The sequence below is a fragment of the Lynx rufus genome, unplaced genomic scaffold (assembly GCF_022079265.1).
Source record: "Lynx rufus isolate CCGP_SWC_20201006 ecotype Redwood Valley unplaced genomic scaffold, mLynRuf1.p SCAF_4, whole genome shotgun sequence".
Lineage (NCBI taxonomy): Eukaryota > Metazoa > Chordata > Mammalia > Carnivora > Felidae > Lynx > Lynx rufus.
In genome coordinates this window covers 109,166,782-109,192,794 of record NW_025814856.1, presented here as the reverse complement: position 1 = coordinate 109,192,794, position 26,013 = coordinate 109,166,782, and the positions used below count along the sequence as shown (strand labels likewise).

Below are 26,013 nucleotides of genomic sequence, written 5' to 3'. Positions count from 1 at the left end.
GGGGGAGGGGCAGAGAGAGAGGGAGACACAGAATCGGAAACAGGCTCCAGGCTCTGAGCCATCAGCCCAGAGCCCGACGCGGGGCTCGAACTCACGGACCGCGAGATCGTGACCTGGCTGAAGTCGGATGCTTAACCGACTGCGCCACCCAGGCGCCCCGAGATATTCTTGAGATACAGTAATGAGACCAGCATCATTTTGGTATATGACACCTTCCTTGATACAATAGGAACTTACTTTTAAAAGGCAGCATAAAAGCAAATTCTGACATACCTAGAAAGCAGGAAACAAGTGTGCACTGGGCTAGGCGGTTATTGTAGCAATCTTAGTACAAGATGCCAAATCTGATTCAGGTGTTGTTTCCCATCTCAAAGGAAAATTACACAGAACATTGTGACTAATAGGTTGTGGGGGATGGAGAAAAGTGGAAAAAATCAAAACCCATCAAGGATTACAGGTTGGAAAAAGAAGCTAGTTTAGTTTGGGGGAAGAATTTAACACAAAATTGGTTACCTTACAGGGGCGGCAGGACAACTACGTGAGAATGTCCAGTGGGCAGTTACAAGGGTGGGGCTGGTGAGAGCTCTCCACTCCTTCTTCCGTGTAGATTTTTGAAACCTTTGATCTGTAGCTTTAGGCTTACCTGCTTAACAACTTTGAGAGTTTAGGATGAATGGTTTTGAAAAATATACATGTCCATTCCACCCTTTAATCTCTATAGTGCTGTCTAAATTTGAAGGTCTTCTGTTTGACTTTTCCATGGGATTTCAAGCTCTCTCCTGAACTAAGGCCCTGCCCTGTGTTCCAGATAAATTGTCTGCAGCAGTGTTCTGATCTATCTTGATCTATCTCTTCCTTACCACTGTGACACAGCATTTTTTTCTTCTTAAAAACATAATTCCCTCAGTCTGTCATTTAAGGCACCACATGGCTTCAGCCTATCTTCCCCATCATATCTCCCATCTGTACTTTGTGCAACAGATACCTACTGTTTTCTGTACCCATTACTCAGTCTCTGACCTTAGATTTTGTTCTTATTTTCTTCCCAGTCACCTGGGAAGCCATCTTTTGCTATCTCCCATTGTAGAAGTTGTACCTTTTCTTTCAGAACTACTGTAAGTGTAATCTGCTCATGAAACTTTTCATGATTCTTCAATTATATGTGATTTTTCTCCCCTTGTTTGATTATCCATAGGTGTTTGTATCTCTCTTCTGACATGAAGTTTTAAAGTTTTGAGCTATTTTTGAATTAAAAAAAATCTCTGACATTTTCACCAAACGCACACACACACACACACACACACACACAAATTTTTATAAGCTTCTTAATGAAGTTACATGTTATATTACTTACCAATTTGTTTATACGTATTCAATAAGTATTTGTTGAGTGGAATTCATATGGTAATTGACAACTTGAAAATTGTGAACTTTTAGATATGGAAATTCTTTATGGAAGCAATCTTTGGAGAATTCCCCATTTTGAGAGGGAAGAGTAAGGGGAGCAGAGATGGGGCAGCCCAGAGATGATTTGCTTTGGTTATTCAGGGAGTTGTGTGAGGGCCTCCCTGGAACCCAGGTCAACTGTGGCTTAGCTAGTGAACAACTTAATTTCATGTAAATCAGCTATATTAATCATTTACAGAGTGAGACATTTCTGCTCCTATTTTATAGTTGTCCTGGCAAGTGGGTGCCAGAGGAAAAGGGAATTCCCTGGGTAACTAGACTCCAACCTCAAAGCTCTTTACTTCCTCTGGATGATTAATTATGTTGCATGGTTCTTAACAAAGGACCCTTGATTCAGATCTTGAAGCACCAGGGTATTAATGCTGCAGCACTTTCGCTGCATCCTGGGTCAGTTAAATTTTTCTCAAAGCTGGTTCCTATTTCTTGGCAGTAACTCTTCAGTTCTGGAACTTTAGTTCAAGCCAAAATAAACTATTGTCTCAGGTCTATATTTTTCCTGAAGCACTATGGCATTTTTATGGAATGTGGAGACAGTTTTATGTAAGATTTTAATGGTAACAATAAAGGATCCAGATCCCCATCTCTGGCCTGCTATCCTTTCCTCTATATCCCAGCAATGATTATACAGCTTCCAAAAAGAGAGCCATCTTGAAATTTCCAAGTGAAATCTGTCATTTATTTACTGTGTGATGTGATCCCTACTTTCCTGGGGTTTTTTCCTCATCCACAACAGCATAAAATTATTTTTTTTATGTGTCACTACATTTTTCCAGAAGAAGAAAGCGTTCTCCTATATCATGATTATATGGTTTAAATTTTGTCTTGTTATTCAATGAAGTAATGCTAATGAAGTCTTATCTTTTAAAGTAGCCATACTTTTTTTTATCTGTAAACATTTATTATTCATATGGCTAATAATAATTCAAAGAAGCCAATACTATACTAAATCTTAAAGACATTTTAAATACAAAAAAAGACAAAGCTTGCTTATTCTTGATATTTGTTTTCCAATATGTATTAATTTAATTTCAAAAATACGTGCCATAGGATGAATTTGAATGCTGTGGGAATATCACTGGCATGATAGGGTCAACATGTTAATATCTAGCATTTTGAAGGCTAGATTTTCCCACTTCAATGAGTGAATAAAGGAAACTCTTTAGAGATTATTATGTTTCCATTATTTGAGTTTGTTGTATGAGCTCTCCAAAACAGGGTTTGCAAATGGAAGAGTTTGAAAGTAAACTGGAATTCTGAAGTTATATCTCTGTAAGAAGATGAGCTAATGCATACATGGTAATCCTAGAGAAAGTGAAGTTCATTAACTTTTAAAAATTTTATTGTTTTACTAAATGCTTATCTTTTAAAATGAGAAATTATGTTCCAGCAATTTTATGTGAAGTACCATAATACACTTTTTGTGATTTGTTGTTGTTGGCTATTATAAACAATTATAAAGTTTCCGTTTTGTAGAGTTGCCACTAGGATATAATAACTGTTCACAGCAGCTTTAGTTTCATGTTCCATAAAATTGGGCTTCCTGTCTTTACATTTTAGAACCTAGATCATGATCCTTGAGATTTTGCTATGCTAATGCATACAATTACTAAGGGAAGGAAATGGTGTAATATGAGAAGACAAAGAAATCAAACCATCAAAGTAGACTTTTGCATAACAAGCAGAATCTTGGTGCTTGTTGAATTTAGTTATAGCATTTACTAAAACATATCTTTGAGCCATATGTCTGGAAATGTCTTACAATTTTAATATGGAAAGCACAGACACGTCACTGAGTTAATGTTATGGTGACTTCATGAAGCAAACCTGGATTATTGGTAAAAATGAGCATTGACAGTGTTCTTCCAACACTCATTTTATGCATGTTTAAGTATTATAGGATTGTGGGAATTGTGTGTTGATTTCTTCTTCTCAACAAAAACCTCATTTGATGCTTTTAGAGTATAATAACAGTCAGAAAAGACCTCAGGTTATGTTATTAAAAACTTCCTTCTCATAGAACTATTGAAATACATAAATTAAGGAATTTTTCTAATATTTGAGTCTTATTTATAAACCTTAAAGTATAAGGTTTAATAATGGTTTATCATATAGCAAATATATTTGTTATATTTGTTTCTTGGTGCGTACCCACGTGTATATAAACATAAAATATGCAGCCAAATTTCATTTAGTGTGGCAAATACTTTTTGACATATGAACAGCATTCTATATAGTACCTTGAGGATAATGAGCTAGTAGTAAAGAGAAACACTTACTTAAATCAATTATTATCTTAGAGCAGAAAGTTTAATACAGATTGACTAAATCATAATTCTTTCATACTTCAGATTTTAATTTTAGATCAATGCGATTTATTTAAGTGCAAAATACTAGAGCTCTTCTCAAATTGGTGATTAAATACAAATATGAATTATAGAGCTTTCTCTTTTCATTATGTAAACCTCCTCATGTTCCATGGAATACTTTTAATAAGACATTGCTTTATAGCCAACTAAGTACGTGATAGAGACCTGTTTGTAATATAACAAGCATTTAAAACATAATCACTTAAATACAGTATTCCTACTAGCCCAGATTTTTAATAGCATGGATTTTACTGAGTTTGATATACTTTATCAAACTCACGTTTAAGACTTTTCTGTGTTACAAAGACAACCTCTTCTTCAGTTGCGAAATAGTGTATTCCAGAGTGGAAAGAGGTAAATGTATAGGTTGTGAGATAGTTAATAGAAAGCCAATATCACTTTAGTGGAGGTCTGGGAAGAAAAAAAAATACAATTATGTTGTAAAAATAGATCTCAAAATGCTTTAGAAACTTTGTCTATGGTAAAACTATTTCTTTATGGGGAAGTTTATGAAGTACCTTTATGTGTATTATCTCACTTCTCCACGTAAGAAATCTACGAGGCTGGAAATAAACTGAGAATAAAGAATTACAATTGTTGGGTAAATGAATAGGGATGAGCACTGAGGTTTTATGCCAAGACTGTTGGCATTTTCATTTCCATAGCCATCGCCAGAAAACTTAGGGTTTTAGTGTGGATTAATTAACATTTATTGTGGGGCAACGAATATGGAACTTAATTATAACCACAATATTTTTAATTTCCAATATTTCATAGTAAGTGCCCATTATAGAAGATTCCTTGGTGTTGTAATGAAATGTAAGCTTAAAAATAGGAAAACTCCCCCCCCCCACCTTAGTACTGCCACATATACATATCCATATGCATACACTTAAATGCATGTGAAACAAAAAGACTCATACACACTCCTCAGAATGTTATATATGTTTCTGTGCAATTTTCCTTTTGTTTACTATTTGTAAGCCAACTTCTTGCTAGAGACCAGGTGCTTTTTATATTTTAATTACATTGTATAGTACTTTAAATAGCATGATAGTCCAGAGACCATCTGAGAAATGTTTTCTTTCGTTGTTGAAGGTCCCAGTAGTTCAGGTACTCTATTGTCTTTTTCCAGACAATTTTTTACATTTTCCTTTGTTTTAAGTTATAAGTTCCTGAAGTAATTTCAATGTAGAAATATTTTCGAGAGAAAATAATTCCAATTTCCATCTTAAAAGAAAAATATTATTGCAGTTGTGGGAAGTTTGGAGTTTCTTTTCACTGGTATGAGACTATGTCTATGCTTTTAGTTTCCAGTATTTGGATAAGTGAAGGGTGGTCCTTTTCTTCATGATGTATTTTTTACTATGCTTTAGGTTTGGCACAGTTATTATTTCATTTAAACAACAAAACACTTACATGTGGTGATTATTGCTGGATACCCCAATAATCTATGATTAGTGGTGGTTTACTGTGTGTTGCATAAGGTTAAAAAGAAATCTTTTTCACTTATTTAGGTAACTCCTAGCCTTTCTTTGCCCACAGTAACATGAGCATAACCTCTGTGATTTACCCATTTTGTTGAATTGATTATCAGGTCAACACAGCATTAAGGGTTATTAATGAATCATAGAAAATTGTTGTCAGTTTTATAGATGAACTTTAGAATACTGCTTTAAATACTATTGTCTAGTCATTGAGGTCCATTCTAAATTAGCTAGGCATATACTCTTAACCTGATCAATCTTTCTTTTCTAAGACTTTATTACGTAGACATTGCTCTTCATGATTTTATGATAGTTTCTGAATACCATAATTGAGTTTGTGAAATAGTAAGGTGTTATGTTGTGCTGGGGCCTTTTTAGTAGGAGTTACTTTAGTAGGGACTTTCAGGAGTCAGTTGTTAAATTTTCAGGAAGTTTGAGATGACAGTTGACATCACCTTAAAATTCATTAAGGTGAGAATATTTGCATCATGGAAAGTGGGAACTTGTATAAACCTGACATTTTTCACTACCTACCAGTACACAATTGGGACTGAAATATTGCACAAGTGGTAAAAAATTTCAAAATCTACAAATGTTTTATATATGTACCAGAAATGTGTATGAATTTGACTACATGCGTATGTGACCAATAGTGATTACATAAAATAAAAGATTTTAAATGTTTAGAATATAAATATATATACATATACCCTTACACACATACAAACATACATTTTTTTTTATTTGGCTTACTTTGAAAATAAAAGATAGTGCCATTTAATTATGCTTAGAACAAAAAACGTACTTTAATTTTGACTTCACTTTTTAGTAACAAAGCTGTAAAAAGAAAATATGAAAGAAATAAAATCATACAGACTTGCAAAACCCATTTATTTTTTTATAGGAAACATAATTAAACCTTGCTGATTGGCCAAAGAAATTATGAGCACAGCTGGGTCTTTTAAAATATGTATTGGTAGAAAGAGCTAAAAAAATAAAACCACCTCCTTTTTAAAATCAATTTCATTTTTAAAAAACACATCAAGATGTATTTCAGTAAAGGCTAGGTGTGAAATGACAGTTAAGTGATTCAAATAAAATTAAAAGACTAATAAATGTGATTTAGTAAAAATTTCAGTTAATTAAGTCTGATTCATGATACATCTTTAGTTTAATAATATTATTAAAAATAGGTGTATATTATTGAATTGGTACTACATCTTAGATATACACACTTTAAATTCCCTAATTTTTCTCTTTACAACAACTCCATGTGGGTTCTGTAAATGGGGAATCTGAATTTCAGAAGACAGGCTCAGAAGACCACACAGTTAGTAAGTAGCAACAGTGGATTTCCAACTCCAGTTGGCTGGCTTAAAGCTCCTGCTACTTTTCCCGTGGTCATGCTTCCCTTCCGAATATGTAGAAGTTTTAAGCAGTATGTAAAGCTGTAAACTGATACAGCTTTAATTGTAATAATAATTCTGTTTAATCAATGCAAAACTTTAAAATATATATACTAAGATTTTTTTCCACTCATTGGAAATTATTACAAGATAAGCAGAGAATATGCTGTGTGTGTGTGTGTGTGTGTGTGTGTGTGTGTGTGTGTGTGTTGGAAAATTACATTTTAGGATAAATTGTACATGCCTTCTGTAGAACACAGGTGTTGACTCTCAGGTGTTAAGTACAACAAAAGTGTTGATACTTCTAGCCCCTTTCCCTCCACAGTGTAGTGGAATACTAAATGCCATTTAATATCTAATTCTCATAAGCTTTTGAAACATTTCAAAAGCTATAGGCTGTGATCTATGACATGTGAAAAAATTATTAAATCATGAGTTTTGATGGAATGCCTCAATTTGATGTAAAATATTATGGATGTATAGATAATTGCATTTAAATTCTTGGGTTTCTATGTCAAATGTATAATTGCATGTAAGACTTTTCAAAAATTTCTCTTAGAATTTTCCTGTGTAGCAATTCTTAAGGATTTACAGAATGTTTTTGTACCATATGTAGGATTGAAGGAAGGCTTCATGGGTAGACGATTAGAATCTGTAATACATACAAATATATATGTGTATCTTTTTATAATTGTCCCTCCCATGAAATTTAGTAATAATGATATTATTCAGGTATTTCCCACAAAATGATCTGACAAAAACACAGGTTATACACCACCAAACATTAAATTGTAATAAACAGCTGCTGTGATGTTATATCCCAAATATCTACTTATAATTATTTGTGGATTTATATTTAGAATTGATCTTTAGCTTTTATTCTCACCTTGATTGTAAGCTACTTTAGGATTGGTACGATGTTGGACTGATTAATTTGATAGCACATGACACATTAAATTATATATATATATAATTATATTTATATAATTTATATAATTATAAATATAATTTATATAAATATATATATTTAAATATAAATATAACTTATATTTATATTTATTTAATATATGTAATTTATATAGAGTATATATAATTATATATTTGTAATAATTATATTACATAATTATATAATAATTATATTTATATAATTTATATAATTACAAATATAATTTATATAAATATAAATTATATTTAAATATAATTTATATTTATATGATTACATATATTATTTATATATATATATTTTATATATATATATTTTATATATATATATATAATATATATATATATATATATATATATATATATAGTGGTGTGCCATATATACAGCACACCACTCTCTACATAGAGTATAGGCTGTGGATACCTGCTTCAAAGGTGGATTATAGCTTAAATTGTTATGTAAATCATACTTTATTATTGAGCTTCATGGTTCAACAATATTGTCAATTGCTAATACCCCTGTCTCCATAGACAGGCAGATTTCAGACTCAATTATCAATCACACTTTTCTTTGCCCAAGAAATAAACTCTAGAATCAGTCTCTCTGACATCAACCTCTTCCTTCATCTCTCAGAATAATATTTATTAACTAAATGGAGACCTCATCTTTTACTCTCTCTCTTTTTTTAAATGTTTATTTATTTTTAGAGAGAGAAAGAGAGATGGCAAGTGGGGTAGGGCAGAGGGAGAGAGAGAAAACTCCCAAGCAGGCTCTGTGCCATCAGTGCAGAGCCCAATGTAGGGCTCGAACCCGGGAACCATGAGATCATGACCTGAGCACAAATCAAGAGTTGGTGGCTTAACTGAGCCACCCAGGTGCCCCTCATCTTTTCCTCTGTTATTCATAATGTTTTAGACTCTTGCCACCATTCAGGCTTCACTGGTCTCTGCCACCAACCACCTTTGCTTACATATTCTTTATAGCATAGGCCGACAGTTTCTTTTTTTTTTTTAATTTAAAATTTTTTAATGTTTATTTTTTGAGAGAGACAGAGACAGAGTGTGAGTGGGGGAGGGGCAGTGAGAGAGAGGGAGACAGAATCAGAAGCAGGCTCCAGGCTCTGAGCTGTCAGCACAAAGCCCGACGCGGGGCTCAAACCCACAAGCTGTGGTGAGATCGTGACCTGAGCTGAAGTCAGACGCTTAACTGACTGAGCCACCCAGGCGCCCCTAGGCTGACTGTTTCTAAACATTTTCTCCTCAAAAATCCTTTTCAATTATCATTTTATCCCCATACTCAGATATCATGCTTTAGACTTTTTTCAAGTAAATTTAATTGCAGTTTTTCCCAACTCAAAATATATATGTGGTAAGTGGTAGTAACAATGATGAAAAGAAAAAGGGTAATATGACTTGTACATTTTGAGATCCATCAGCACGTGTTTGTCATTTTCATACTATGCCCAAATGTACTCACATTAGATTGATTCTTTATTATTTGGGCAAACTATCAAATCACAAGCCGTTGATTTAATAACAGAGCTCTGATTGTTTATTTATTTATTTGTTTGTTTAATAGAAAGCACATATTCCTTAGTCACTGTGAACAGAATTCTATTTGTGGAGGATATTTAAAGAGTGTTCCATAAATGTAAGTTCTAAAGTCTTACACTTCTTCCTGTTGGGAAAATCCCTTTACAAAAATAATCACAAATTGACTTCAGTGCACATGAGTCACCCAAGACTGTTTTCCTTATTTCTGGTACAGCTGCACTAGAGAAATAGATCACAAAGCTTTTAACTCTAACAACAGCATTCAAAAGGAAACTAACTGCTGCTTAGTGTATGGGCCAGAATCCCTAGTTGGTTGGGATTTTATGATTGCTTTTATTTTATTACTTTTATATATTATTTATCTATTTGAGAGACAGACAGAGAGAGAGAGAGAGAGAGAGAGAGAACACACATGAGTAGGGGTGGGGGGAAGAGAGAGAGAGAGAGAGAGAGAGGATATCTTAAGTAGGCTCCATGCCCAGCATGGAGTCCCATATGGAGCTCGATCTCACTACTGTGATATCATGACCTGAGCCACAATCGAGAGTCAAATGCTTAACTGACTCAGCCACCCCGGAGCCCTTTATTTATTATCTTTGTTTCCTTTTTACTGTGAAATTAAAGCAAAATCAATTTGTAAATTATTTGCATTTAATCTTCTAATATGATTATTTCTGAGATTAAATAATAACTAAGTGATTTACTTCTCAAACCCTCTATATGAAGAAAATTATTAGGAGAAAATATTTCCAAATAAATAAATATGTGCACAGTGTTTAAGAGAGTGGGTTTATTTGTTTATTAAATCCCCCTGAGCAGAAATTTAGACATTGATCCCTCTGAGCCTTATAAACTGTTACTTCACCAGTTTCATTGGAAAATCATAATTAAACCTTGCTTATTTCATTTGTAGACAATCAAAAGTGACACAGATATGTTAAGGTCTTCATTAATTTTCAATGTAAAATAGAAGTTTGCTGGTTACTATGTAAATTCTAAACTTAGTAGGTTTTAGGTTGAGTTCTGTTTTCAGAACAAAATTTTCCTACAGTTAAAAAAAAAACGAACTTTCTAAATCCTCATTCTATCAACCTATCACTGTCAATTACTGAAGTCCTGGAGTACAATGTTAGGGTCCTTCCTTGAGAATGGCTAGAACTTGCAACTGAGTATTGAGTGCCTGCAATGTGTGGGCACTGTGCTAACTGATTTACTTAATTTAATCCCCTACACTTTAATTATTTGTTAAAGATGAGAGAAAAGGAAGTTTAGTGACTGAATAAGCAGATTAGTGGCAAAGACTATGCTATGCTCTTAACATCTGTTCATTTGGCATCTTGGGTAATAAAGACTCTGTGTAGATTTAGCTTTCATAGCCTTATTTAGTATCACAATTAAAGGGTGGTATTTCTCAAATCTTTGTTTTTTGAAAAGGCCATGCAGTATGCAAAGGGTATTTAGGGAGTTCTGAAAATGTACTTATGTCTATTTTTACAGTTGACACGTGAGGCCTAGAAACATTGTGTGACACTATGAGACCTTCAATGACCCTTTAGTCACCCTGAGTCTCATTTTTCTCACCTATAAATAGAGCAGGTTTACAAATAGATGATTTGTAAGAATCTATTCAAATTCTAAAATTCATGCATATTAAATCAAGATGTATTAATTAAATCCAAATTTATTAATTAACTAAACATATTTAATAGAATAATTAAACTAGTATTAACTATGCTTTGATGTATTATAAAAACATAATACTCTTCTGAAATCTGTTGACACATTTCTAGAAGTATAGCTTAGGAAAATGGCAAAAAAAGATTTATTTATTTATTTTTTAAAGTGTTTTGAAAGAGAGAGAAAAAACATGAGCAGGGTAGGGGTGGAAAGAGAGGGAGAGAGAGAATCCCAAGCTGATCCCAAAGAACCTGACACAGGGCTCAATCTCATTGGATGCAGAGCTTGATCTCAGGACCCTGAGATCATGACCTGAACTGAAATCAAAAGTTGAACACATAAGCAACCAAGCCACCTACGTGCCCCTGTTTATCTGGATTTTTAGTTGAACTGAAGTCCTATATAGTATTGAACAATGCTAAAATGGGCTTGAGGGTTGCTATAGACATATCCTGAGTACAAACCTGAATGCTGCTAAACATCTCACAGTGCCCAGGCTAGCTATCACCACCCATTCATCTTGAATTTGTGCATATTTCACTGGACATAAATGTAATAAGAATTATCCAGTCCAACATATCAATCAATAGTGCTGGGGGTTGTAGCTATAATCTGTGTGAAGTCTGTTCCTTCACTTGTGTAATACTCAGTCTCCTTGGTTTTAAATTTTACAATAGTGACACTGATTTGGTACTTTTCTACCTGAACATGTTTAGAGATATTATAGATACAAAATGAAAGTGATATTTCTCATGTTTATCTACTATTAATTGAGGTAGTAAGTGCTTTGAGAAGTTAATATAAGTAGTATTGCTGTGATGCTTTCTCTTTAAGCTAAAGGTGATTTAAATTCTAATAACAGAACAAAACCCTTTAGGGTTATGACTGGAATCATAATCCACAACCAAAGTTTGAAAATCAAAGATCCAGCAGAGATTCAGAATTAGGTGCTTAGTACTGGGAATATGAAGATTAATAAAGCACACTTCTTAATCTTAGATTAGCTGGAGTCTAGAGTTCAGAGAAACAAAGGAGATTTAAAGATAAAAACAAGCTCAATCACTTATAAGACTTACTTCTCTAAAAAATGTATTAGAGTCACTGTGGTGACTGGACAAAAAAGGCTCAGAATCATAGCAAAAAACAAGCCCTCATACTCTTAGAAGATGTAGGCTTGTCGTCCACAATAAAAACAAAACAAAATGAAACACACACACAAATAAACCTTTTTTGGAAGCTCTCCTGCTACATGTCCCAAGGAACTTACCAAGCTGCTAGCAGAATTGGTACCGAATTGTTGGTACCTCACTGCAAAAGCTATATGGTGTTTTCTGAAGTCATAAGAGATCTCAGGACTTTTTGCCCTGTTGACAGTTGTCAATTAGATGTGTCACGATTCCTCTGGCACTGCCAAGTTACTTCTTGCCTCTAATTTCTGAAAAGAGTTTCTCCCTTTGTATTCTTCAACACCATGTAACTCCATGCCATTTCCTGACATTTTTACTGAATGGAAGGTAAATGGAGGGGGGGCGTATATGGAGGTATACATCCTCTTCATGACCTTGTCTAGTGTGTCTGCATGTATTACGATGTAAATGTGAATGCCAATATTATCTTTATATACTTGTTTCTAATTTAAGTTTATTTAAGAGAGAGCATGAGCAGGGTAGTGAAAGAGAGTGAGAGAGAGAGAGAGAGAGAGAGAGAGAGAGAGAGAGAGAGAATTCCAAGCAGTCTCTGCACTGCCAACACAGAGTCCAATGTGGGGCTCAAACTAATGAACCACGAGATCATGACCCAAGCTGAAATCAAGTGTCGGATGCTTAACCAACTGAACCACCCAGGCACCCCAGATTGTCTTTATATTTGCCTTCAATTACTGAATAAATGAGAACAGTAGTATGCATCATAGATTTATATTCTAGTTGAGGAGATAAAGGATCCGTGTAGTGACAGCATGTGGTAATAAGCCTTGGAGGAAAAGAATAAAGATCGTTTGATGAGACCTCAGAGGAAGGGTGCATTCTTTAAATTAATATAATCAGGAAAATATAATGGAATGCTGTATGTCATCAGCTTTTCACTAGGGATTCCACTGGAGGTGCGAATGGTGATTGTTGTGAACTCCTTTGCTAGCAGGCACAATTCAAACATGTACGTGTGCCTTGTTTTGTTGGACAGATGGCCATGATATTTTGGTAGTTTATGTTTTCTCTCTGGGATACCACAAGAAGCATAAAGTCAATTCTGGGCATCTGTAACCAGTTTCTAATACTAGAAGCATCTAGCAAGATTGAAGAAGTTTACAGTTACCCGGAAGACATATGATGGTGTTGTCTTTGTATTAAATACTTTGAACTTGCTGGTGAGAGCTAAGACTTTGCTAAATTTGACTGAAGGAAATTGCATTGTATTCCTATTTTGTGTGTCTTTGGCTTCTTTTTACATTTCAATCAAAATTACTATTTTATTAAATATATGTGGAATTGTACAATATTAATTATGTTAATTTCATAAAAACTTGTTAGTTGTTTGTGTATTTTATTTTGTATTTATGTCACAGAGGAAGAACCATAAGGCTGACATCTTCTTACTATAAGAAAAAACTACATAGTAAATAAAAAATAAGAAGGGCAAGGTAATGAAATTAAAATCAATTGTTAACATGTCACTGTTTAAAAACAAAGGAACTCTGCTAAGAAGAGGCTGTAAGGTAAAAATGGATTCATATATTGATGGGCACAAAAAGTAAGAAATTGAAATGAGTTATTAAATAGATAACTTTTAGGGCACCTGTGTGGCTTAGTCAGTTAAACGTCCAACTTCGACTTAGGTCATGATCTCATGGTTCATGGGTTTGAGCCCCGTGTTGGGCTCTGTGCTGACAGCTCGGAGGCTGGAGCCTGCTTCACATTCTGTGTCTCCCTCTCTTGCTGCCCCTCTCCCCCTCGTGCTCTGTCTCTCTCTCTTTCTCAAAAATAAACATTAGAAGTTTTTACATAGGTAACTTTTATTTTTTCAATGATTTTTTTTATTCAAGTACTATCAACACACAACACATACAAATACATAAGTGTTTCAGGTGTACAATATAATGATTCAACAATTCTATACATTCCTCAGTGCTCATCAAGATAAGTGTACCCTTAATCCCATTTACCCACTTTCCCCTTACCCCCACCCAACTCCCCTCTGGTAACCTCCAATTTGTTCTCTATATTTAACAGTCTGGTTTTTGTTTGTTTGTTTGACTTTTTTTCTTTGTAATTTGTTTTGTTTTTATATTCCATATATGAGTGAAATCATATGGTATTTTTCTTTCTCCGATTTATTTCACTTAGCCTTATACCCTCTAGGTCCATCCACATTGTTGCAAAACAGTATGGAGGTTCTTCAAAAAATTAAAAACAAAATGACCATATGATCCAATAATTTCACTACTGGGTACTTACCCAAAGAAAATAAGAACACCAGTTCAAAAAGGTCTATACACCCCTATGTTTATTGCAGTACTGTTTACAATAGGCAATATATGGAAGCAACCCAAATGTCCATCCATAGATGAATAAAGGTATGGGATAATTATATATATCCCATAAAGATATGGGATATATATAAAATAGATAATAAAATTATATATATCCCATAAAGATATGGGATATATATAAAATAGAATATTACTCAGCCATAAAAAAGAATGAAAACTAGGGAACTCTTTTAAATTGGCTAAAATTCCTGTAACTGCCATTATCTCAAAATTATAAAGGAGAGAGGAAGCAAAGAGAAGGACTTTGTTACATTTGTAAGTTTATTCTAGGAATGGAACACAATGCCAAGGAAGATCATTACCTACTTTGCGGAACCATCTACATATATGTTGTGGATGACTTTAGTAACCTGAATATTTTCTTCATGCAAATTATGAGATCTATGTTTTCAAATTATTCACGTCCATACTTGCACTAAATTATTAAATTGGGACCAATTTAGGAACAACCCTGTGCTATTATTAGGTCTCTATGTCTCTATCTCTCTCATTTTAAAATGTGACCTAAAAATATATATATTTTATAAAGTATCTTACATCTTTCTTTTCTCCTTTCTGTCATTACATAATATAGCATGATTGTGTAATAAGTTACTATTGTAATATTTGCTGATATAAGCAGCTATTGATAAATACTGACACAATCATGTATGCTAATTTTTATTAATCTCATTTTAAGAATTAGTTGTATAAAAATAAGCTGAAGTGTAATGGGAGACAGTCAAATCTGTAAACTAAGATTTACTATTACATAATAGTAACTATTCTACTACATAAAATTTTTAGCTATACACAGTGAATCTTTCAATATAGCCCACCAAGTAAGAATCTAAATGCCTTTAACAGAAATAAGCAAGGTATGCTCTAAATTATTTATTCAAAACATATAGTTGGATATACAGATATAATAAAAAATGAATATATCTTCAATTTCACTAAACTGGGATTTATCTGACTTTCTTCATCCCTGAGAGCATATTAGACAATCCCATCAATAATCAAAGAGGCAGTGAGCAGGAAGGCTGGATGATGAAAAAGTACATCAACCAGTTGACAATCACTGGTCCAACCCATAGAATTATTTTTGCATGTTGAATACAACTATTACATTACTATTGCTGTTACTAAACTAAAAAATGGAAATTCCTTTTTTTTAAACTTTGAAATTTGGGTTTGCTTTGTAAGTAAAAAGAAGCTGTTATTATAGCTGTATGTTTTTCACATCAAAGGCGCAAGAAATAGTGGATGTTTTCAGTGCATATTTCTATTGTGGATTTAGTATAATGGTTTTCAATCCTGTTTTTCCTGTAACATCTCAGTGTATAACAGACACATTCATTAGTAATAGTAACTCACTAAGGCTATGGTTCTCAAATCTGGAGAGTGGATCGTAGATAGGCAAGTGGATTTAAGAACCCCTGAGGAAGGTTGTTCACTCTGGAAAAAGAAATATGGAAAGGTTGAAATTCTTACCCATTTAGAAGCTGGAGTGGCAAGTTGGATAATTTACCATAAGGAAGTCTATTTCCCATTTAAATGTGAAAATTACTAGCATCAATAGGATTATTCTATAAATTTCCCCATCTCCATCCACAATCCTTATGCCCATGTAAAGATAATTATAGCTTCCTGTGCCAACTATTTGTGCAGCTTTGTTAATAATAAATGAATATCTGTCATTTTGAATAGAAAACAAAACATTGATACGAGAAGTTGCAAAGGACTAAAATAGGCTGTGGCTTAGAATTCATTCTTCGTTCAGAATATGAAACAAATATTCATTGTAGTCTAAGCTATAGAGACATTCCTTTACATTTTGATATTTTACAGACATAGGTAAATTATGTTCTTCATTTAAACAAGTTAATAAGCTTACCCAGGGTAGCCAAAAAAATATACTCAATCATACTTTAATATTTCTCTTTTGCTAAAAAGCATTCTGTGCCACTACTGAACAGACCAAGCCCTTACATTACTTGTCTTCAATAAAACATTATTATCTTTTGGCATCCCCTTGTACTAGGGGAAATAAAAAGTCACATGTGGAGAAGTTCTAAATGCTAGACAGAAATGATCCTTGGAGGGCAATTTTTATCCTCCACGGAAGTATTGCAGACTTCTTCCATTAGCATAGTCCCAGGGAGCAAAAGGTTAGGGAACTGGGACCGCCAGCTCTACCTGAACACATAAGTCAACATTTCCTCCAAGCAGCGAGGGAGTGTGAGAGTGCACCCACATGTGCATTAAAGTATCTGAGACGAGAAACAACAATTGTAATCTTTTACATTGGAATATACTGTACAGATGGTGACATTTTGTTTGTGGTTGTAGGGAAGAAAGTAAGGCAGTTTCCAGATCCCACCCCCCCACCCCCAACACCTACCATTTGGCATTGGATATAGGAGGTTGAAGAAAAAGGAGAGATTTTTGCCTCAGTTGAAACAGCTGGGAAACAGATGGAAGCTGGTGTGCAATTTGCCAAAAGCCTTGTCCAAGTCTCCCACCCATTTTCCACCAAAGAAAAGCCAGTCAGGTGACAGTAGTAGAAGCCTTAGGGTCAGCAAATGATGGGCTTCAGGAAGTGCAAGAAAAAAAAAAATTAATCAAAGATATAGTAAATACAAGTCCAGAATTATAGTCCCAAGGAGCATGTTTTCAATAGCACAGAAAAAGTGGGAGCAAACCTGGTGAAAACCACAACAGAAACACAGATACACAGATGAAAGTGTCCACCGAATTAATTGATGTTGGTGCTGCCTCAATTACATTGGCATTCTCTCTCTTAGGTGATGAATTAAGGAAGCACACACCCACTCTTTATCATGTTAGTTACAGTATAATTATTCCATGTGTGATTATGGTAAATTTAAGTATGCACAGTTCACATTGTTTTCGTCACTGGATTTTACTATGAGCTACTTTGGTTGCAATTCAAGCATTCAATAAATTGCTTTTGGATTTAAATGTTGAATTATAGCCAGACTTTTGTTTAAATTCAGTCACTGGATGTATAAACCTCCTGTTGTATATTTCTAGTTAGAATGGGCATGTATATAGATCTACTCAAGTGACCATTCGTAACAAGCATTGGCCCAAATTTTGTGTGCTTTTAATTTGTGTGTGTGTGTGTGTGTGTGTGTGTGTGTGTGTGTGTTGGTTTTTAAGCACTTTTGAATACTACAAAGGTTAAAGTATTTCAAAAATAAATATAAATTAATAGGCTTTCCTCATTGTGCATTTGTTCATTCATGCTTATGTAAGGGACTGTGTTAACCATGAATCATTCAAATTGTAATGCTCATGAGAAAAAATGTTCTGACTTTGCTGTCAGTTTCCAGAGTTGCTTTAATGAAAGGATAAGAGTATTGTCCCCATATAAAGAATAATCAGCTTCAGATTTTAGACTGAGTATGGTTCCAAATTGGCAATAAAACTTTTGATTCACGTGAGAACATAGATCCTGTGCGAGGGACTTCTGAATATTCTAGTCTGTGACTGGGTTTCCAGTCTGTCAGGACAGCCAATGGAAAAATTAAATTAAAAGAATTCAGTCATCTAGAAGATTTACTCACACAGAATAGCTAAATGCTCCAAAGATGAAGAGATTGGTAAATCTATAGCAAAAAAAAAAAAAAAAAAAAAAAAAGAGTGGGGGGGATGATGGACTTCAGTTCCACTTTGATTCAGGTAAGTTGGCAATGTGTGCACACGGCCTACCTGAGAGCTGACACATCATCTATTACATAAGTTATATATGATCCTAGTGGCTTACTCTAAAGTACAACATGTATGTGACATGTCACAAACCATTTTTGCCTTGGATAAAGCCCTACCTTCTCTGCCAAGGTAAGGAACCAGTCAACACAGGAGTAAGTGTCCACACAGGGGTAAGCCCAGAAATGTGGTCACTGAAATCCGAGGAATTTCTGACTGCACCACTGCATCGGTGAATCATACTCTGTGATCCCTCAGAAGCAAAGTAATGGCCAGTGTCCCAATATTTTGATGCAGGCTTTCTGTAGCTGCTGCTATTATTGGATCTACACAGCTTTACATCTGGCCAAACAAGATTCTAGAAAGAATCAGAACTAAACTGTTCACATTAGAGCACTTTGTCTAGCGGATTCCCACTATGCAGGGAATTCTTGACTTCGGTTGGACTTTCCAGACAGACAGAAAAGAACACTGACATATGTATATTATATTAAATTAGTATTAAATACTAATAATATATATATAGTACTTAACATAATTAACTACATACATATAAATTCACATAGTACTTAGCATATTTAAGCATCATTGAATGAAGAAACAAATGTTTCTTGCCCTTGAATGTTAACCAAAAAGATCTTTCCTAAAGTATACCATATTACATTTGTCAATTTAAAAAATAAAATGTCACTCTTTGTAATCTTTGATTAACCATCATTTTCCTTTATTGTCTCATTTGTGCTCAAGAAGAGTTCGTTGTACTTCCATCTGATAAAGACATCACAATTTGTGTGTACATGCTCAAAAATAGAGAACTGAAGTGATTTTTAAGGGAGCACAAACACACCACTTTACCTTGTTATGTTGCTATTTCCTGAAGATAGATTCAACATGAATCACTAGAGCTGGTTCAATTACCTGTTATTCGTTTAAACACGTGGATTTTTTTTGCATTATAGGCACACAATGTGTTCTTCGGTATATTAAGAATGTCTTCTAACATACATCTCAGGGATATGATGAGGATAAGTGAAATACTATATGTTAATTATGTCTTAAACTCCTAGGAAGAAACATGGAATAATATACCCTAAATTATTATTATTTCTACATGGCATTATAAGATTTGGTGTTTGGATAGCTTTTGTTAGGTGTTGTGCATCTTATGTTTATCTCATATATGATGAAAAAACATTATAATACTTTGCATATTTTGAGTTATATGAACACAATTTTATTTATAGACTCCACATTGGAATATTTATTGTACAAAATTAAAGAATAGCAATGCTATTGTACTTGAAGAGGCTGAACTTAAATGGAAATTAAAAGATCAGTAGAACACATTCATATGTATGCTTTGAGCTTGAACTGACTTTTATGGTCCAGTTGCTAAACATTTAAATTGCTTAAATGTTCATAAACTAAGTCAACACTTTTTTTAGGAATTACAAAATTTAATCGTACTTAGATCCCAACTGTATATATGTTAAACAACTTATTAGACATAAATTTATATCTAAAATTATTTCCTAGAAATGGTTTATTTTATATATTGATCTTTTCATTATAATAGCATATTAGGAGCAATTAAAATTTTTGTTCATATTTTGGAATTTAGGCTGTGAGTCACATGAGCGTAGATTGAAAAATAAGAAGTGTGTCTTATCCTGTTGTGAGATCAGCCTTAACTATCTTTGCTGTATTTTTCCCATTTCTAACAGTACCTGAAAAAAGGAGTTACTCAATAAATGCTTCTGGTATGAATGTTGTGATTGAATGCATTTGAATGAATGAAGCAAATCTACTTCTTTCTTACTTTTTTTCTTTTTTTCAGATTCCCAGGAAGGAAATTATAAGTCAGAAGTCAATAGCAAACCCAGGAAGGAACGGACAGCTTTTACCAAAGAGCAAATCAGAGAACTTGAAGCAGAGTTTGCCCATCATAATTACCTGACCAGACTGAGGCGATATGAGATAGCAGTGAATTTGGATCTCACTGAAAGACAGGTAAAGTTGGATATTGTTGTGATTATGATATTTTTAATTGCATTGAATCAACAGTCTTCTCTTGCCATTTTTGAAATATCTAGATTTGTGGTTCTTAAATACCATATGGAAGACAGGTGTTCTATTCCATGATATTTGGGCCCAGCAAAATGACAAAATTAAGGATAAAATGGCAGTGTTTTTAGGAAAACTATATCTATATCTATAGGAAACTATATCTATTCAGTTGAAGGAATTATTCTTTATTCTGTAATTGTTTTTAAAATACTATTTCTTGTATATAATGATGGCATATAGTGAGCAATTTTGTTTGCTTAAATTTTAAAATCTCCTTATTTGGTATAGTAGAAAGCCTGCAACCCCATGTTAGTTTCCTCTATTGCTCAGGACAGGGTTTGCTACGTTTGTTACCATAACACATTAACCCCCAAACCTCAGTGACATAACAAAAATGTTCACTATTTGCTCACTGTCCATACTTACAAGTCCAACATTACAAACTATCACTCACAGACCCAGTCTGACTCTCTGGCATCTCGACATGTGGTGTCCTTACTAACCACAGGAGGTAAGAAAGAGTTGGAAGTTCATGCATTGACCTTTAAATGTTTTCACCTGGAAATGACCCATGTCACTTCCATTTATACTCTAAGGCCCGGAAATCATCAGTGGTTCCACTTAAGTTCAAGGGGGCTGGGACATGATGGGGGCAAGGGCATGCAGATTATTGGTAAATATTTCCCAACTACTTTTGAAATTATATTGGTTGGCCTCACAAATCCAGAAATTCTGACATCAACTCAGAAAACGCTGAAATTATTAATGATCTGTCGACCTCAGTTGATAAAACCTAAAAAATACTGTTTAATTAGTTAAATTTTAGGTTCTCTCTTGAATTTTATTTGCTCCAGTATGCTTCCAGTGCATTCTTTTTATGGATTCTGATTTGCCCTGGGAGAATCTAGCCTACTGATGGTCAACAGTTGTTAATCTTTAGAAAAACATTCCTGAAAGGCAAATCCAAACAACTTTATGGACAGTGCAGTTATGATTGGCACTCCCAGGACTAGAGTCTCATTTCCTCTTTCACTGTGTGCACCTCCTCTAGGGATCCCATTGGAACCAAAGAAATACCAACAGGGTGTGGACAAATGAATACTATCTTAGGAGAGCAAGTTATTTTATCCAATTTCTTAAATCATCTGCTTTCTTTCTGCTAATTTCTGTGCTTCATCTTTTGGTGGCATATTTCTGGGTAGTGGAAATATAGAGAGAAACACTTTTATGTGGTTTTATTTATTGGCAGTTTATATTTTATTAAATATTATGTCTAGTGCCTACGTTGTGAAGCACAAAATTCTCCTTCTCTTGAACTTCACATACAAGGTTCCCTCCATAAGTGTATAACATTTGGCACGCAGGAGAGGAAAATCCAAAATCTGCATTATCAGACATCTTTTTTTCCCCCATTTTTTTTAAACTGGGAACAGATAAAGGAGGGAAGGAATTACAGGTTAATGTATTTATACAGAGAGTGAATTCAATAAAAAGAAACCATGTTTTATATGATACATAGAGAAAACGAATAAGGATTTGCTTCCAAGCTACCGAAATAATGGGATTCAGTACTACTCTCTTAGTCAAGAGAAAAGTCAAGGTTCTGTTCTTGGTATTCCAGAGATAGCTGTGGTTATCTGTGGTTATTTGATTATAAAGCAGAGGTTTCACCTTTGGTTTAGAATAATTTCATTTTAGAAGCAATTCTATAAATTTGGCCTGAGAATTTTGAAGGTATTTTGGATATTTCGTTTTCTTCATGAGTTGCCATTCCTGATAAAGAGTGATGTGCAATTATATGCAAAATTATATACACACTTTTTAAAAAATCTTTTTTAATCTTTATGTTTGAGAGACAGACAGAGTGCAAGCAGGGGAGGGGCAGAGAGAGAGACACACACAATCCAAAGCAGGCTCCAGGTTCCAAGCTGTCAGCACAGAGCCCAATGCGTAGCTCAAACTCATGAACTGTGAGATCATGACCTGAGCCAAAGTCGGATGCTTAACGGACTTAGCCACCTAGGCATCCCCCCCTCCCCCCCCAACACACAATTTTAATCTTTGCCTTTTTTTTTTTAAAGTTCCCTATCAATTTTGTATCAGTTAGCTTTTTGTATGTAATAATGCACTTAAAAATCTTAGTGGCTTCAACCAATAACCAGTATTTAATTTGCTCACAATTTTGTGGGTCAGGGATTTTGACTGGGCTCAATTGGGTTGTTATACTGCTGGGCTTACCTAGATCTATCATAGAGCTGTAGTCACCTGGTGGGTTTGAAGAGCTGGTTGGTCTAGACAGCCTCAGCTGGGACAGCTTGTCTCTGTTGTGTGTGGTTCCATCTTCTTCTAATAGGCTCCCTGGGATTTTTCAAATGGTGGTGGAAGCATTCCCAGGAGTAAAAAAAAAAAACTCCAATGTACAAGCTCGGTTTCAGTGTAGAAGGAGACAATATAAGGGAATGGATACATGGAAGGAAGGCAACATTTGTTGGAGGCCATTACTAAAACAAGCTAACTATACCTTTATGGGGTAAAAATAGCAAAAAAATAAGTTGAGATATAATTGGGTTTGCGAAGAACTTAAATTTGGTTTTGTACAGAATTTTATCCTATAAAAATCTTTATTCACAATTTTGCAAGTTAATGTGAAAGGGAGATGTATCCGTGTGGAATCCAAATTCCCAAAGTTAAGTCTTTAGGTGTGTCTGTATGACTCAGTTGGTTGTGTCTGACTTGTAATTTCAACTCAAGTCATGATCCTAGGGTTGTGGGATCAAGCCCTGCCTCGGACTCTACACTGAGCTTGGAGCCTGCTTAAGATTCTCTCTCTCATTCCCTCTGTTCCCTTTCCTGGCTTGCACACTTTCTTACTCACAACAATAACAAAAATTTAAGTCTTTAGTGGGCCACTATTTGTTAGTAAGAAAAAATTGAATTATTATGATAAAAATTTGAACAAATTTCTCTAATTGCAATTGTTTATTCTTAGGCAAGTAACAATCTCCCTAAGGCACAAAATGGAAATTAATACTACCTTCTCGGGGCACCTGGGTGGCTCAGTTGATTAAGCTGAGGTTGATCTCAGCTCAAGTCTTGATCTCAGGGTTCTGAGTTCAACCCCTATATTGGGCTCTACACTGAGTGTGAAGCCTGCTTAAGGAAAAAGAAAACAAAAACAAAAACTACCTTCTCTTGCTTCTACTCAGGTTTGTATGTCATAATAAATATGAAAGTATTTCTAGCATAAACTATAAAACACAAGTGTCAACCAGAGGGGCGAAAAATCTTTGCCATTCAAGACATAGTGAATTGTTTGGTAATACAAATATTTGTTGAGCTAGATGCTAAAAATTAAATCTTGCTAAAATAAGCTAGACAAGTCTCTGCTAGAAGTCATGGAAGGACAAAAATCAAACAAGTATTAACAATTGTGATGAGTGTTGAATGTCACAAAAGAGGAATGACAGAGTTGTATGGGAGAATGTTCCTGGTTGTGCCAGCTGTTCATTTTATTCCTAGACTTCTGTGCACATGCAGTATCTTAAATTGAGAATCTGAAGGCTTTATTTATGTTTTGTGGGATGAATTTTACTATGCTAAGTTTATCAGAAAAATATTGTATGCTGTCAGGCATCAATTTTGATATTCTTAAAGGTCTGAAAACATATTCCTTCAATATGCCAGCACTCTTGTCCCAGTGAGATATTTTCAGTTTATTTTCTCAAGGTTGGGCTTTTAAAGTTATAAACATAGAGTTATAAACTGAACCCATTTCATTCATCTTCTTTTAATTGTCTTACAGTAATTGTAGTACTTTGATTTTGTATTAATGCTATACATGTTTATCTATGTAATCTATATCCTAACACTATATATTCTTAAATAACACTCCTTTTATAGAATTTCCAGATGTAAAATTATTCTAATTATAGACATGCACTTTTTTCATTTCCATTCTGCAAGATTTATCTTTTCATACTTTAAAATAACCTGAGACTTATATCTAACTCCATATTGTGCAATGTTTTCCTTAACTTTAATAGAACCTTTAGTCTCTTAAAATATTTTTCTTGACTTTAAAAAAGCTTTTCAAGACTTAAATGGAAAGGTAGAATTCATAAGTATATAATGTAAAGGGAAAAACAAATATTAAATAAGCTGCAACAATTTAGGGCAGAATTGTTTTAAGGAAATAACTTTCTCCTAAATGGAAACTTACTTTATAATCAGAAGTAATCTTCAGATGTACTTTCATCTAAGAATTTTATATAATTGCCTATGAAATATACATATGTATAACTGTTAAGTTATTTGTATATACTCCTACTTTGCTTAGTGATATAAATCACTAATCAATATATTTGCTACATTTTATTACAGGTCACATACATGTAATTATAAAGATTTACTCTGATGCTTAGGTTTCCCTTAAGGAAAAAAGTAAGATATGTTAAATCCTGAAATATCACTCAGGACTTGAATTTTCAAACCCCTATCTGAAGAATAGTTCTGAAATCTCACAAAGAAGTCAGATTCTTATGTTTGTGTCTTCCATAATGCAGTGCCTCTGTAGATCAGGGGAGCCTATAATCCCCTTTGAACTCCATCTGGCCAAAGAAGAAGAAAAAAAAAGGCTCATTCTGCAAAGTGATTCCACATTAGCATATAGGCATTAAATAAAATTATTTTATGTCAAATAAAAATGGAGATACTAGAACAAAATTGAACTTCAAATATTTTTAATTATATAATTTTTTTGTATAAGTTATCAGTCCAGTATCTCCCAGCTTCTAACTTACAGTTTCTAATTTACAACATATTCTTATATACCCTTCTGAATCAACAGCTAATAATCCTCAATTGGCAGAGCCACTTGGAATATTTTGAAGAGCCAGTTAGTCTAAAGACCCTCCTGTCCCAAGGTATTTTTACATTTGACATGCTTATTCTGGCCTTTTCATCCATCCAGGCACACTTGGAGAAAGCTCCTGCCAATTTTTTAATATCTCACAGTGGGAAGAGGAGGGAAGGCAGCTGCATGAAACTATAACAGGAGTGACAAATGGACATTTTTATACAGCTAAGGCTGCCAAATATAGAAAAAAAGGGGGATCCATTTATTTCACAAAGCTAATCAAAGGTGCAATGTTGCAGAATTGTAAACTAGCAAAGATTACTGGAATAAACAGACCGAATTCATGATACCTCTGCCAAGATAAATGGAAAATCCCACCTAGTTGGGTCATATTCCATTAGTGGAAATGAGAAGGATTATGCTTTGTTTGTTACTCATAAATCTTTAAATGGCTCAGTGCCAAATATTTTCAAAACAGGCATTGACTTTTTGGATCACTATGAAGGAGAATTTTCCATGTACCAAATAAACAGTGGTTTTGCCTTTTGCTCAGCAATTTACACAATCCCTGTCCTTTGCAAGTTTATTTCTGTAAATTCATATGGACACTTTTTAGCTAATAAATTATTCTCCATGACCAGACATATTGTCTGTTCAAGGTAATTCAAGACTACCTGTGTAGCCAATGATGTTAGAACATTTTCTCATTTCTTAAGGTAGTATTTAACAGTCACCTGCAGTAACAGTAAGATGTTTCTTTGTTTAAATCATGGTGTGTCTGCCATTTTAAAAGATTAAATATGAGTTGACTCCTACTGAAAAAATGGCGGGAAGCATAAGGTAGAGGAGTTGATGGTGGAACATGACAGAATCTTAGTTTCTAATGTAGAGAGGTATTGCCTGAGCACTGCTGTTTTTTTTTTTTTTTCTA

The 26,013-nt window shown here is 34.1% G+C and overlaps 1 protein-coding gene across 1 annotated transcript in view; it reads left to right on the top strand.

The window, feature by feature from the left end:
• The window catches only part of MEOX2 (mesenchyme homeobox 2), a 64,320-nt gene that overhangs the window by 27,975 nt on the left and 10,332 nt on the right, over positions 1-26,013 (top strand). Inside the window, exon 2 of the mRNA XM_047094755.1 lies at positions 19,998-20,170. Coding sequence (XP_046950711.1) covers positions 19,998-20,170 — 173 coding nt within the window. The remainder of the gene's footprint in view (positions 1-19,997; positions 20,171-26,013) is intronic.